This window comes from Microcaecilia unicolor, chromosome 1 (genome assembly GCF_901765095.1).
Source record: "Microcaecilia unicolor chromosome 1, aMicUni1.1, whole genome shotgun sequence".
In the NCBI taxonomy this organism is placed as follows: domain Eukaryota; kingdom Metazoa; phylum Chordata; class Amphibia; order Gymnophiona; family Siphonopidae; genus Microcaecilia; species Microcaecilia unicolor.
The window spans coordinates 654207764-654224096 of NC_044031.1; the positions used below are offsets into that span (position 1 = coordinate 654207764).

Consider the following 16333-nt stretch of genomic DNA (forward strand, 5'->3'; position numbering starts at 1 on the left):
TAAATTATGTCGGTGTTGAGAATTTACATCTGTTGGCTTTATTTTGTACTGTACAGGAGGACATGCATTTCTTTCCATTTCTCTAGTGTTGCACAACATGCAGAGTCTGGTATCTCTGCTTTCAGTTTTTGTCTGCATGTTATTTTTGTGGTTCCCTATTTTGTATCGGGTGAGAGTCATATTCTGTATCTGCAATTGAGGTGAATGATTTGCTGGCATGTGGGTGGTTTCAGCATAGAAATCTATAATGATCCATCTTGTTCCAGTTTCCCAATAGCAGGTATATTGGTGCTTTAATGTATTTTAGTAGCATAATTAAATGACTACTTCAGGTACAGATGGGGATGGAGGAGGTAACTTGCAGGGATGGAATGGATCTTAGCAGGGTCAGGCAGGTATGGGTTAGATTCCAGTGGTGTGCCTTGACAGTTTTTGTAACTTGTAAGTGTGCCACAAGATGAAAGTTTGAAAATCACTTCTCTAACCACTAGGCTACTCCTCCATTCCACAACAGCCTGCAGGGAGAGTAGTTCTCAAACACAAAATGAATTAACAGACACACAATAAAGTTGTTGGATAGAGAGGCTGCCTAATTAAACTGAATGTTAAAACTGTAACTTCAAGGACTGCAGGGATCACCTTCTCAGGCAGCTTACTAAAGGTGGATCAGTTTAAGATAACAGTGCTCTTTAAGGAGGTGAGTAGAGTGTTAGCATAATGCCCTTTTATCTGCTGCCTTTGTTTAGGCAGTAAGATTGTGATCTACATGAAACCACTGTCTGCTCCTGACCCCTTCCCCCCACCCCTCCCGTGATTTTCAAAGCTCCACCCATTACTTATATCATTGCTGAGGGCCCTGTTTGAAACCTTTGCTACTATTTGTGGTTCACTGTCAGGGTGAGCCAAAGTGGCTTACCACTTCTAGAGCTTCTCTTTGATGTTTTGGGGTGCCTGTAGCTTAATACATTGTTTTGTCCTAGTTGGGTAAGGATGGGAAATCAAGAACTATGGACTGCATTGTTTGCCGATTTGTGCTGTCAGGTGGGCCTGGTAACACTGCAGGTAGAAAGGTACTGTAGCTGGTTCCCTGACTCAGCATTTGTGGGAACCTGATTTTGCAGGTCTGTAAAGAATATTTTCATAGTTTTTATTGGGTGCAGTGCATTTATGCTTCATTCGCTTTTCAGTGTGTGTTCTATTCTAAACACACGTGCCTTGCTATTATTCATTTGTTACATAGCCCTGAAACTGTATTTATTACTAGGACCTCGCTGGCCTTGTTGCAGTCTGTCCCCCAGGGTACAGTTCACCAGGACAGGCAGGTAAAAGAGGATGAGAGTTGCTCTAGCATTTTAAGATATATATATACTTTTAAAATATCAGCCTTTGCTGATGACCTGTTGGTTTATGTGGTACATTCCCCATGCTTCAATTGCTGCATTATTAGTATGGGAATTTCGTGGGTTTCCAAATTAAATTTTGAAAAGTCAGAGGCCATGCAGAGGGATCAGATTCATGGTTTGGGTTGGAGGGGACCCTTTCCGTTGAAATAGGCAGGTAACTCTTTCTGTTACTTGGGGTGGTGGTGTTGTCTATGGACACACAAAGCATAATATCGTATGAATGAAGACAGGTTGTTGCAGGATGCAGAAGTTAAATTCGAAAAATGGCATCACTTACCTTTATCATTAATGGGTAGGATTAATCTCTGTAAAATGGTGATTATTTTCCCTCGCCAGCTATTGTTTTGCAAGTGTTACCACTACGTCTCTTGAGGAAAGATTTGCGGTTTCTAACTAGAATGTGTAGGAAGTTTTTTTTTAGAGTGGGAAGAAATCAAAAATGCGTATGGAGTATCTTTATGATACTTGGTCGCAGGGAGGGTTAGGTCTACCCTGTCACAAGATATATGCTTGTCTACTAAGGCATCTTCGGAATTGGATATTTGCTTCTGAGCAAGTTACCTCAAGTATCTTGGAAACAGGCACTGTTTGCTCCATGGTATCTGAACTTTAAGTACATAAGTATTGCCATACTGGGACACACCGAAGGTCAAGCCCAGCATCCTGTTTCCAGCAGTGGCCAATTCAGGTTACAAGTAGCTGGCAAGATCCCAAAACAGTACAATGCATTTTATGCTAATTATACTAGAAATAAACAGTGGATTTTTCCCCAAGTCCATTTTAATAATGGTCTATGGACTTTTCCTTTAGGAAGCCATCCAAACCTTTTTTAAAACCCGCTAAGCTAACTCCTTTTACTACATTCTCTGGCAACGAATTCCAGACAATTACACGTTGAGTGAAGAAATATTTTCTCCGATTCGTTTTCAATTTACTGCTTCGTAGCTTCATTGTGTGCCCCCTAGTCCTAGTATTTTTGGAAAGAGTAAACAAATGATTCACATCTACCTGTTCCACTACACTCATTATTTTATAGATGTCTATCATATCTTTTCTTCAAGCTAAAGAGCCATAGCCGTTTTAGTAGTTCCATCCCCATTATCATTTTCGTTGCCCTTCTCTATACCTTTCTAATTCCACTTCTTTTTTTTTAGATGCAATAACCAGAATTGCACACAGTATTCGAAGTGCGGTCACACCATGGAGCGATACAAAGACTTTCCTTTCCTAATAATATCTAACATTCTATTTGCTTTCTTAGCCGCTGCCACACACTGAGCAGAGGGTTTCAACGTATCATCAACAATGATGCCTAGATCCCTTTCTGGTCGGTGACTCCTAATGTGGAACCTTGCATTACGTAGCTGTAGTTCAGGTTCATCTTTCCCACATGCATCAGTTTGCACTTGCTCACATTAAACGTCATCTGCCATTTTGATGCCCAGTCTCATAAGGTCCTCTTGTAATGTTTTCACAGTTCTCTTGCAGCTTAAAAACATTGAATAACTTTGTGTCATCAGTAAATTTAACTACCTCGTTAATCCCATCTCTAGATCATTTATAAATATGTTAAAAGGCAGAGGTCTGAGCACAGATCCCTGGGGAACCCTACTATCTACCCTTCTCCATTGATAATACTGACCATTTAACCCTACTGTCTGTGTTCTATCTTTTAACCAGTTTTTAATCCACAATAGAACTCTACCTCCTTTCCCATGACTCTCTAATTTCCTCTGGAGTCTTTCATGAGGTACTTTGTCAAATGCCTTATGAAAATCCAGATACACAGTATCGACCGTCTCTCTGTTATCCACATATTTGTTCACCCCTTCAAAGATTGGTGAGGCAAGATTTCCTTTCAGTACATCCATGCTGGCTTTGTCTCATTAATTCGTGTTTTTCAATGTGCTGTGTAATTTTGTTCTTTATAATAGTCTACCATTTTGCCCGGCACTGATGTCAGGCTCACCAGTCTATAATTTCCCAGATCAGCTCTGGAACCTTTTTAAAAATTCTGTGTTACCTTGGCTTTGAATACCATTTCTGGCACTGATATCTCCACCAAATCTTGCTCAGTGAAGACTGAAGAAAAGAATTCATTTAATTTATCTGCTATGGTTTTGTCTTCCCTGAATGCCCCTTTTACCCATCAGTCATCTAGCAGTCAAACTGTTTCTTTTGCCAGCTTCTTGCTTTTAATATACCTAAAAGTTTTTACTATGTGTGTTTGTCTCCAAAGCAATCTTTTTATCTTTTTTTTTTTCAAAGTCCCTCATTGCCTTCCTTATCATTGCTTTGCATTTGACTTGCTATTCCTTATGCTTTTTCTTATTATTTTCAGTCAGATCCTTCTTCCATTTTCTGAAGGATTTTCTTTTAGCTGTAATAGCTTCCTTCACCTCACTTTTTAACTATGCCAGCTGTCGTTTGGTCTTCCCCCCTCCTTTTTTAAACCACAGGGTATATTTGGCCTGGGCTTCCATCCTACACCAGGCATGGATGCTGTATTTTTGAACAGCACCCACGCATGATGTAATTTTTTGACCTTCGCAGCTGCTCTTCTTCAGTCCCGTCCCCCCCCCCCCCATTTTATCAGTCTCCTTTTTGAAAGTTAAATGCTAATGTATTGCATTTCCTGTATGTACTTACTCCAAAGCCGATATCAAATCTGATCAAAAGATCACTGTTATCAAGCGACCCCAGCACCATTACCTCCTGCACCAGATCATGCACTCCACTAAGGACTAGGTCTAGAGTTTTTCCTCCTCTTGTTGGCTCCTGTACTAGCTGCTCCATAAAGTAGTCCTTTATTTCATCAAGGAAGTTTGCCTCCCCAGCATTCCCTGATGTTACATTTACTCAGTCAGTATCAGGGTAATTGAAATCACCCATTACTACTACTTAACATTTCTAAAGCGCTACTAGGGTTACGCAGCGCTGTACAATTTAACATGGAAGGACAGTCCCTGCTCAAGGAGCTTACAATCTAAAAGACAGGTGTAAATCTAGAGACATTATTATTGTGTTGCCCTGTTTGTTATCCTCCGTAATTTCTGGTAACATTTCTACATCCATCTGTTCATCCTGACATCTTTTGCAGGTTAGGGCTTAGAATTTTCCACAGATTTACAGCAGCAGTATATCGCTGCAACCCTTGAGATTTGGTGGGAGCTTTTGCAATTTTGGAACCAAAATCCTACTGTTAGTGATTTATTGCCATGTAGGGGTAATACCGAGTTTCTGCCAGGCATGGAGTCTGGGTTCTTTAGGAGATGGTCTGACTTGGGTATCACCTTGTTTGAACATCTCTTCAATGAAGATGGCGGTCTCTTATTCATTTTTTTGGGGGGGTGGGGGGGGGGGGAATTACAACAAAGACTTTTAGCACAAAAGGATCATTTTGCTTATACCACTACTATGCAAGCCTAAATCAAGCTGTTCTGAAAACAGGATTAGGTCAAAGTCTTGGAGATATTTTGCAGGGAAATGCTTTTGGACAGGTCTCTGTATCTGGACTGCGTACAGCTTGGAGTAAAAACCGTTGGTTTGCTCTGGATGGGATGGATTTCTCTAAACTGATTAAGGCAATCCTGAAGCAGGTCTTTAGTGCCGAATTCCAAGAGAGTGAATACCATGTATACATAGAGCATATATATCACAGTACCAGGCCTCTAAAGCAGGTTGGGTGCCTCTCTTGCTCAGTGTTCCAAATGTCAGCGAGGAGACACTTTTTTTTTTCCTGCCTTCTGTAGCTGCAGTAGTAGCCAAGCTTTTTGAAGGGCATTTCATAGATATATGGGGCTATTTTTGGTCAGCGTATAGTCCTTTCTTGGAAAGGAGTCTTATTGGCTAAGTGGGAAACTTATGGGATTTCTGATACAGCTTCTCGCTTATTTCTTAGTAAGCCTATGCACTGGGGAAGAAGTGTATACTCAACCATTGGTTGAAGGGTGAGCCTCCCTCCTTTTGGTATTGGAGAAACAGATTACATATTATGTGAGGCATGGGCTGTCCAGCCTACCCACAGAAGAAAAGTCTCTTTTGTCTGTTTGGAACTGTTACTTTCAAAGTATCTCCCACAAGGCCAGAAGCGCAGTTTTTAATAAATTTCAGAGCAAATCATGATTTGGTTATTCAGTAATGGGCTTCTCAGGGTCCTTTGCCTGCGTTAGGGGAAGAGTTAGGGAATTTTTGATACATTTACCTTAATAGATGGTCTGGAGTCATAAGAGTACAGACAACAGTCCGTCTTAGTTGTCTTCTCAAAGGATAAGGGGTTGGGCGACAGCAGAACATATACAAAATTAGGATCGTAAGTTTCTTCTGTTTTTATATGGTATAGTGCTTTTGTTCTCTCATAGTTTTCCCATTTTTCTGTAATGGCTTCTGTTTGCTGTTCCTTTTGATCCTGAATAAAAAAAAAATTAACCTTAAAAGATAGATATAGATATCTTTTTATTTGTATTTAGCTCACACATACATTGATAGCTCAAGGTGAATTATATTCAGATGCAGTGGCTTATCAGTGGTCCTGCTTAAAATTGTTCCTTTGTGTTGCTCAACCAGAAAAATGAAGAGAGAAAAAGCAGCAATCTGCTTTAAATCTAAAATATGTAGACCTTTCTGTGTAAATTTTATATAATCCATATTAAGAGCCACTTTGCAATTAAAAAAAAAAAATCACCAAAAGCAACAATAGAGAGACCTCAGTCAAAAACATCACCAAACTGACCAATAATCACAAGTCTCAAAAAAAACAAACCCTCCATTGCATCCTATTATCAAACTACAAAAATCATTCATTAGAAAAATGTCCCACAGGAAAAAATATATAAGATGAGATCTCATATGTCTTGTATCTCAACAGGGAGATAATCACATTTCCAATAGTCACAGTGTTTATAAATTGATTGTATCACATAAATAAACTTCAAAATACACATGGAGGCTCATTTTCAAAGCACTTAGACTTACAAAGTTTCATAGGTTACTATATAACTTTGTAATTCTAAGTGCTTTGAAAATTTGTCTCCATGTATCTTTGTAAGTCTCTATGCTTTGAAAATGGCACCTTAGCTTATCAGTATCATCATTCCAGATCTTCTGTAACTCCTGACAGGGGCCTTTGTTTCAATCGCTGGCTGCATCACGGGAACTTCACTTCTTGGTGTTAAAAATTTCTGTCCGTTAGGTTTGATTTTTTTTGTCCTGTCCTGTTGATGTTTTCCTGCACTGGGATAGACTAATTAGTTTGGCAATCAGGAGTTTACTGCTCAGATCTTAAGACTCCATTTGTTTCTTTTTATTAAGAGGCCTCAACCTCTTGAGTTGTATAAGGGCCCAGAGTTTTCTGCAGTCATCTGCAATAAGTGAGTTTGAGCAATTAGTAGAGGTCCACACGCTTGTGGGAGGTCATATATTAGATCTGTTGGGGTTACTACAAGTTTAGGTAGTAGGGAAAATTGAGATTGTTGGGCACGGAGGTAGTGCAGTGGTCTGATCATGTACTCTGTTTTTTATTTTAGTTCATTTGAACATAAGTTAGCCCAATCACCCATTATTCATAGGACTGTAGAGAAAGCATCTGTTGATCATTGATGTAATTTGGTAGGTGATAGTATTTTGGACATGAATGACTCAACAGAAAACTTGATAGCCAAATGGTATAACGAGTTATCTCTGGCCATTATTTGAACCTAGATTGAGAAATGTTCTCTTTCTTGATTTAGTAGAAATTTTGTTGGTTGCCAGTCAGTTGTTGCTTGGGTCCGATCACAAAATTTGGTTGATGAGGCAAAGTGGAGAAAGATTAAGACTAAGTAGGGTGGTTATTGCTGTACCATTTAAATGGTAGGGAATAATCCTACTGTAAGGCCTTATTTGGAATCATTCAAAATGTTCTGGGAAAAGTTTTGCTGGCAGGAGAGGTACATATGATGTCAGTTTGTAAATGTCTGGCCACTTTTTTTCACACAATCACTGCTTTGCGGCATAATTTAGAACTAAAGTTGGCCACCTCTAGTTTCCATAGCCAAAATGTTTGCCTTGCTCAATTTTTAATTGCTAAAGGGGCAGGTTTGGATCCTGATCCTTCCTTTTTGGGTAGCGTAATCCACCCTTCTGTTTTGGGTAGTGTAATCCCCACCCTTCCGTCTTGGCAGCAGGTTAAGAACATTTTTAGTTTAGGTGAAAGTTAGGGGATTCATGTCCTTCATGTATAATGAAATCTTTCCCAGACAAAATCTTGATGTGGCTGGGGAATGTGCTTAAAAGGTTCATCATTACTGTAGTCTTGAAGAGAGATCATTTGGACCCTGCCTTGTGTTGTAACTATCAGCTTATTTCTGCCCTTCCTTCCTTAGTATATGTAAACTGTTTTGACTGTATCTACAGAAAGGTGGTATATCAAGTGTGGAATAAACATAAACTTGACAAAGATTATCAAAAAGGCTGTAACTCTTTAGATCAGGGGTTTTCAACCCAATACTTGGGACACATCTAGCCAGTCAGGATTTCAGGATATTCACAATCAATAGGCATGAGAGAGATTTTCATATAATGGAAGTAGTACATGCATATTTATCTCATGCCTATTCATTGTGGATATCCTGAAAACCCGAATGGCTTTGGCTACATGATTTTCTAGGAAACATTGATGTATTAGATCCATGCCAGTGGAGATTTGTGTTGAGATTTAGTGTTGAGGCAGCAGTTGCATTAATAGCAGATGCCCTGCTTCTTCTAGTTAGGAACAAATGTGACCACGTCTGAGAAAACATGACTAAAGTCACCACAACAGTCTCTCCAAAAGTACTTAATAAAAACGCTTTGAGTTCATTTTTATTACACATGAGGTTAGAAAATAGTAGATTAGATAAATTGAGCGCAGAACTCAGTAACTTTTTGATTTGGTTGACTTTCACATCATGGGTCCATTCTCAACATTTTGGATCCGTAACTTTGAAACAGACACACTTGTGACCATCATATCATGTGCCTTTCCTAATTGACCACACCATCCTTATTCAGGTAGGTCCTTAGGCCTAGTAGGTATGGTGGGTGATCAAACCCTCCCCAACAGACTGAAGATATCCAGTCTCTGAAATTTAAGGCATTCCTTTCCATATCCAGGATGACTTCCTGTGATGCACTCTAAGACTCACCTATGTCCATATTACTTTTTTTTTTAATTTATATGAAGTCTTTATATTACTTTTTAAAACTGTCTTATAATTTGGTCATTTGGAGAAGATCGCTGACTCTTATTACAAAAATCTGTGTTGCCATCATCCAGTGGATTGTACCTCTAGAAAGTGATCCCAACAATGCGATCGAGCGGAAGGAAGGATTATTCAGCTGCTGTTGCATCTTGGCTAAAAAAGACATTGATCTTAAATAATCATAAAACAGAAACTGTGAGGCTTGGTTGAGTAGACCTGTCAGGATTAGTTTTACTTCCAGTAATTGAGGGTTGACCCATCTTCCTAATGACTGAGAAGGCCTGATATGAGATTACAGTTGACTCGTGTTTGGAATCCCAACTTGCTGGTGTTACCTGCTTATCCTTTCTGAAGTTAAGGTTGTTGAAGCAACTCTGACCAGTTTTGGATTTGAACCTGCTGAAGAGAGCAATAACATTTGCTTGCTGTTTCCTTGCTAGCTCATTGCGGTGTGTTGCATGTAGGGTTACCCGCAGGATGCTGCATTGGTTGCAAATCATACAGAACATTGCTGCCACAATGATGGTTTTCTACGAAGATCAGTGCTTCACCTTTTGTTTCAGAGCTTTATTAGCCACTGATAGTTGCTTGTGTTAGTTTTAAGCTCCCTAGCTTGGCATTTTGTCTCAGACATAATCACCCCCCTGTGTTTGAGATGCAAACTTAACTGGTATCAACTGGATAGGGAGTTAAATCAAGTTGATATTTAACCTTAGAAAATTTGATAGTTTTTCTGCCTATAGGTCAACACTACACTGCTTTCCAGTGCAGCAGAGAATCCTGTCTTTAAATCTGTATTGTATTTCAGGCCATTTATGGTCTTGCATCATCCTTAGTTACAGATTTGGTATGTATCTCTATGATTAGATTCTCAAAGCGACTGCACTGTCTATTGATTTTTACCATCAGTAATATTGAAGGGAGCCTGGTTTCTTAAAACAGTTAATAACCATTTTTCCTAATTTTATGATTCCTTATTGGAATTCTGTTCCTAACATTACTAGAACAGAAACTAATTGTGTTTTCAAAAGAAGCTCAAAACATTAGTCATTGATTTGGGAAGTTTATTTTTCTGTGCTGTACTATGATAATGGGTTATTGTAATTCTGCTATATATTTTTGTGTTGTAAAATGCATTGGACCCTATTAAGGGATTCATATGGTATATAAGAATTACAAGGGTTATCTCTTGTTATTACTCTGCTGGTTCAGACCAAGGGTCCATCTATCTCAGTATTCTGTTGCCAGCAGTCCCCAGTCCAGTTCACAAGTATCTGTCAGAACCCTAAAAAGTGGCAAGATTCGATGCTACCTACTCCCTCAGATAAACAGTGGCTTTCCCTAGGTCTACCTTAATAACAGTGTTTTGGACTTTTCCTCCAGGAATTCAGCCAAACCTTTTTTTTTTTTTAAACCCAGCTATATTCACCGCTTTTACCACTTGCTCCTGCAATGAATTTCAGAGCTTAACTATATATTGGGTGAAAAATATTTCTTCCTGTTTGTTTTAAATATGCTACTGTGTAACTTCATTTCTTTTCATGAGCTGAAGAGCGTGAGTGTTTTCTGCTGTGGCATTATTGCTTTGGAATAGCTTTACCCAATGAGCTTAGGCAAGAGAGACTTTCAGCCAGAAACCTGGGAGTCTCCTGGTGTTTTGGAGGTCCCTCAGCATTTTAGTATGAAGGCAGAGTAGGTTGGTTGCTGTTTTGCTTATATTTGATATCTCCTTTGTTCTCTCTGTGGGTTGTTTTTAGTTTTGATACCCCCCCCCCTCCATTTTAACAATTTTAACATTTGTGAAGCACCTTGGACAGTCTTTTGACTGGAAAAAAACTGATGCCTGTACACATTTCTTGTTTATATACTGCACCCAGTATAATTACTACCCAATACAGTTTACATGACATGAAAAGCCATATAAGAAAAAACAATTTAATAAAAATAGCAACCCACCCATAAAACTCCCAGAAAAATTAGACTTCAGCCACTTGTCAGACATCCTGTGTTATCAATATCGCCTATAACATCCCTACAAAGCGGACACATAGTGCCCCACCACTCAAGTCTCTAACTTTTCCCAAATATAACTAATGTGGGATAATAATGTCATAAATAAATCATCCTCTAGTCTCAGTCCAGGGATGTAGAATTCCATAGCTGAGGGTCCTTTACTGAAGACCCTACACTGCAAAGGCTTCCTTTGCATATCCTTACTTGTAGGTCACAAGATCTTCCTGTGTGATGCTGCTGAATGTGTCCTACCAAAGAACTACGGCCAACCCTTCTCGGTGCTTGATAAGATAGTGTCATAAATTTGAATTGAATTTGGGTGCATAATGGAAGCCAATGAAGAGCATGCAGCAATGATCTGGCATATTATGGGGTCCTTTTACTAAGCTGAGTTACCGCCCGACTACAGTGTGGCTCTTGCAGTAATTTCATTTTTGGCGCGCATCCGATATGCGCGTCTGGAAAATATTTTTTATTTTCGGGCGCACATAACAGACACATGCCAAGTGGGATTTGGTGCGCATAGGTGATTTCTACCCGGTTACCGCATGAGTCTTTACCGCTAGGTCAGTGGCAGGCGGTAAGGTCTCAAACCCAAAATGGACGCGCGGCAATTTTTGGCAAAAATTAAAAAAGACCTTTCTTAAGGCGTGTGCCCAAAACCCGCCCTACACTACCGCAAGCCATTTTTCAGCGTGCCTTTGTAAAAGGACCCCTATCTTTTTTTTTTAAACGTCCATCAGTTATTTTGGCTGCCTTATTTCCGACCAACTGTAGACAACAAATCACCCTGCCAGGTAATCCATTGCACTTATCAAGTATTACAATAATAGCTGCCAATCCAAGAAATTCAGTTGGCGATCACTATAGAATGAAAATAGCAGCAAAAGCTTCGCAGTTGTGAATTTTTTAAAGTTTGAGCATGATTATTTAGCTTTTCATAAAGCTCTATTTACTCAGTTTGCCTAGTTTGATGTCCTGATTATTGTCTCAGGATGATGTACAGGTATTGTATGTATGTGTGATTAACTCTTTCTATATTTTTATGTTTTATGGCTGTGCTTCTCAAGCCTCTCCTGCAGACACATCTAGCCATTCAACAAATATGCATGAGAGAGACTTGAACATACTGGCAAGATGCGTCTTCAGAAGAGGGTGCTCGGCAACATGGTAGGGACCATTATAAAGAACAAAATTGCAGAGCATATACATAAGCACAGGAAATCTTGCCTCGCCAATCTGCTACATTTCTTTGAAGGGGTGGATAAAGGTGAGTTGGTCGATATTGTGTATCTGGATGTTCAAAAGGTATTTGACAGAGTACCTCACGTAAAGTCACTTTTGAGGAAATTAGTCATGAGGTAGGAGGTAATGTCCTATTGTGGATTAAAAACTGGTTAAAAGATAGAAAATAGAGTAGGATGAAATGATCAGTATCCTCAATAGAGAAGGGATAGGAGTCAAGGTTCTGATGTGGATTAGTAATTGGTTATTGGACAGAAAACAGAGGGTACGGTTAAATGGTCATTTCTGTCAGTGGAGGAGGGGTAACTGTGGAGTGCCACAGGGATCTGTACTGGGACAGGTACTATTTAAGATATTTATAAATGATATGGAAATCAGAACGATGAGTGAGGTGATCAGATTTGCAGATAATACAAAACTATTCAAGGTTGTTAAAACATGTGCAGACTATGAATATTGCAGGAAGACCTTAGGAAATTGGGCATCCAAATGGCAGGTGAAATTTAATGTGGATAAATGCAAGGTGATGCACATTGGAAAGAATAATCCAAATCATAGTTACCTGATGCTAGGGTCCACCGTGGTGGTCAGCACTCAAGAAAAAGACCTGCATGTCGTAGATAATACGCTGAAATATTTTGCTCAGTATGCAGCATCACCAAAAAAGGCAAACATGATGCTAGGAATTATTAGGAATGGGATGGTGAATAAGACCGAAAACACTATAATGCCTCTGTATCGATCCATGGTGTGTCCGCACCTTGAGTATTGTGTTCAGTTTTGCTCACTGCATCTCAAAAAAGATATGGCGGAATTAGAAAAGGTTCAGAGAAGAGCGACCAAAATGATAAAGGGGATGGAACTCTTCTCATATGAGGACAGGCTTAAAGAGGTTAGGACTCTTCAGCTTGGAAAAGAGACAGATGAGGGGAGACATGATTGAGGTCTACAAAATCCTGAGTGGTGTAGAACGAGAAGTAAATTGATTTTTTTTTACTCGTTCCAAAAGTACAAAGACTAAGGGACACTTGAAGTTACATGGAAATACTTTTAAAACAATAGGAGGAAATATTTTTTCACTCAACGAATAGTTAAGCTCTGGAACTCATTTCCGGAGGATGTGGTAATGGCGATTAGCATATCTGGATTTAAAAAAGATTTGGACAGATTCCTGGAGGAAAAGTTCATCGTCTGCTATTGAGGCAGACATGGGAAGCAACTGCTTGCTCTGGGATTTGTATTATGAAGTGTTGCCACAATTTGGGTTTCTCCCAATTATAATTATAGAAGAACCATCAGTTTTGATGTTATGTCTCATTTGTTAGGAAGATTCTAGCCTGCAGCGTGCACTTGGGGTGGGAGTGGATCCTGGAGGTGAAAGGCTAATGGGATTCTTCCCCCTCCCCCAACTTTCCTTTTAGGGTAGTTGGTGGATTTATTGTGATTAGAAGTAGTTTGTAGCTCTGCCCTGGAATTAACTCATGATGTGTTTTAAGTGTTCATGTTTTCTCTTCCCCCTCCCCCTCTGTCTTTGTCTTTCCCTCTCTTTCATGACTCTATTCTCCCTCCTTTTTTTTTTTTTGCTATTTCCCAGGATGACAAATGCCTGCCACCGGAAGTGTGTTCCCCCTCACTATAAGGAAGCCGAGCTGTCAAAGGGAGAGTCTGTGTGCTTGGATCGATGTGTCTCCAAGTACCTGGACATCCACGAGCGCATGGGCAAGAAACTGACAGAACTGTCATTGCAGGATGAGGAGCTGATGAAGAGAATGCAGCAGGGAGCAGGGCCAGTCCAGTGATCACTCTGTACATGTGGACACTAACTTATAACAGACTATGTATTAAAGGGCACAGATCATGTGCTAATCAGGAAAACATCATGTCTGATTACTGGCTTCTGGCGCATGTCATGATAACTCTGTATTGTGTCTCTGCAGTGCTAGTAGTGCTTGGTCTTTCCATAGTACAGACTCTGTGTTCTGCAGTGCCACATTCCTTATTCCACAGGGATGTTATGGTTCTCCGAGGACAAGCAGGCTGCTTGTTCTCACTGATGGGTGACGTCCACGGCAGCCCCCTCCAATCAGAATCTTCACTAGCAAAGGCCTTTGCTAGCCCTCGCGCGCCAATGCACACCGTGCATGCGCGGCCGTCTTCCTGCCCGAACCGGCTCGTGTTCGTCAGTCTTCTTTTGTCCACGCTCGGGACGGTCGTGTTTTGCCGCCGTTTCGTGCCCCTCAAGTTGACCTCGCGCGTCTTCGCGATTTTCGCTTAAAAAAAAAAATCCGGTCTTTTCCCCTTCCCGTGTTTCCAGCTTTTTCCCCACGTAAGTTTCCTTTCGCTTTCGGGACCAGCCTATTTGGCCTCGGTACGGGTTTTTCTCCCTTCTTTTGGTGCCTCTCGTCATCATCGAGAATTTTGATTTCGCTGGCGTAATTTTTCCGCCCATGTCATCGAAGTCTTCCAGCGGCTTCAAGAAGTGCACCCAGTGCGCCCGGGTAATCTCGCTCACTGATAGGCACGCTTCGTGTCTTCAGTGTCTGGGGGCTGGGCACCGCCCGCAGGCCTGCAGTCTTTGTGCTCTTTTGAAAAAGAGGACTCAGGTAGCGAGATTGGCCCAGTGGAACGCGTTGTTCTTGGGCTCTTCGACGACAACAGCACGGGACGCATCGAGTGCATCGACGTCGACAGCATCGAAGTCTTCGACCTCGGCATCGACTGCATCGAGGCTTCTACCTCCTGCATCGTCGGTACCGAGACATCGAAAGGCTGCGTCGACGTCGGTGGTACCGGGACCTCCACTATTGCTGATGTCGTCGGATGGTGGTGCTTCGTCTGGAGTGCAAGTGAGGGCTGTCCATTCCCCTGCTGGTGGCGTTGAGCCTTCGGGTGGGTCTTCCCCTGCCCTGAGGGCTCCTGCGGTACAGCCCCCCCCCCCCCCCCCCCCCCCGAGATCGACCTTCTTCGGCCTCGGCCCCGAGGAAGCGACAGTTGGATTCTACGTCCTCGTCCATACCGGGAAGCTCCGGTGACATGCTTCACTTGAAGAAGTCAAAGAAGCATCGTCACCGGTCTCCTTCCCGTCTCGGTACCGAGAGCTCTGGGTCGCCGAGGCAGTCGGCACCCAGTAGGCATCGGCACCGGGAGGACCACTCACCCTCTGTTCAGGAGGTGTCGATGCGCCCCCCTTGGACAGCCCGGAACAGACTCTGACCTCGACACCTGCATCGGCTTCTCAGTCTTTCTCCACAGCCGCTCTGCACGAGAGTCTCCGGGCCGTTCTTCCAGAGATTCTGGGAGAGCTGTTGCGCCCTTCTCCTCCGGTACCAGGGGTGCTTGCACCACCAGTACCGTTGAGTGAGGCGACGGCTGGCCCCTTGCCCGAGGTGAGGTCTCCGGTATCGGTACCGCTTGCGGTACCAGCTACGGCCGCCTCCCAGGCAGACTCCCCGACGACGGCGGAGGGAGCTTTGCCGGTGCTGGCGAGGGAGTCCACCTTTCGACGCTCCTACCGTGGCCGTGTTTCCACGGAGTCGAGTCGGGCACGGCTTCAGACGCAGGTTCGTGAACTTGTGTCTGATACCGATGGTGAGGCCTCGTGGGAGGAGGAGGAGGACATCAGATATTTCTCTGACGAGGATGGCCTTCCTTCTGATCTCACTCCCTCCCCTGAAAGGCAGCTTTCTCCTCCCGAGAGTCTGTCTTTCGCGGCCTTTGTCCGGGAGATGTCTACGGCCATCTCCTTCCCGGTGGTTGTGGAGGATGAGCCCAGGGCTGAAATATTTGAGCTCGAAATGTTTGAGCTCTTGGACTATCCTTCTCCACCTAAGGAAGTGTCCACAGTACCCATGCATCATGTCCTAAAAAAGACATTGCTGGCGAACTGGACCAAGCCACTAACTAATCCCCACATTCCCAAGAAGATCGAGTCCCAGTATCGGATCCATGGGGACCCAGAGCTGATGCGCACTCAGTTGCCTCATGACTCTTGTGTGGTGGATCTGGCCCTAAAGAAGGCTAAGAGTTCTAGAGAGCATGCTTCGGCACCCCCGGGCAAAGACTCCAGAACCTTAGACTCCTTTGGGAGGAAGGCCTATCATTCCTCTGTGCTCGTGGCCAAGATTCAGTCCTACCAGCTCTACACGAGCATCCATATGCGGAACAATGTGCGGCAGTTGGCGGGCTTGGTGGACAAGCTCCCTCCTGAGCAAGCCAAGCCGTTTCAGGAGGTGGTCAGGCAGCTGAAGGCGTGCAGAAAATTCCTGGCCAGAGGGGTATATGATACCTTTGATGTTGCGTCCAGGGCCGCTGCTCAAGGTGTGGTGATGCGCAGACTCTCATGGCTGCGTGCCTCCGACCTGGAGAATAGGATCCAGCAGCGGATTGCGGACTCCCCTTGCCGAGCGGACAACATTTTTGGAGAAAAAGTCGAACAGGTGGTAGAACAGCTCC

At 42.4% G+C, this 16333-nt stretch overlaps 1 protein-coding gene across 1 annotated transcript in view; it reads left to right on the plus strand.

Annotated features, from left to right (window-relative positions):
- Positions 1-13830, plus strand: part of LOC115456897 (mitochondrial import inner membrane translocase subunit Tim10) — a 32970-nt gene extending 19140 nt beyond the window's left edge. The window contains exon 3 of the mRNA XM_030186279.1: positions 13476-13830. Within this exon, the coding sequence (XP_030042139.1) occupies positions 13476-13680 (205 nt within the window). The 3' untranslated portion in view covers positions 13681-13830. The remainder of the gene's footprint in view (positions 1-13475) is intronic.
- Positions 13831-16333: the final 2503 nt, after the last annotated feature.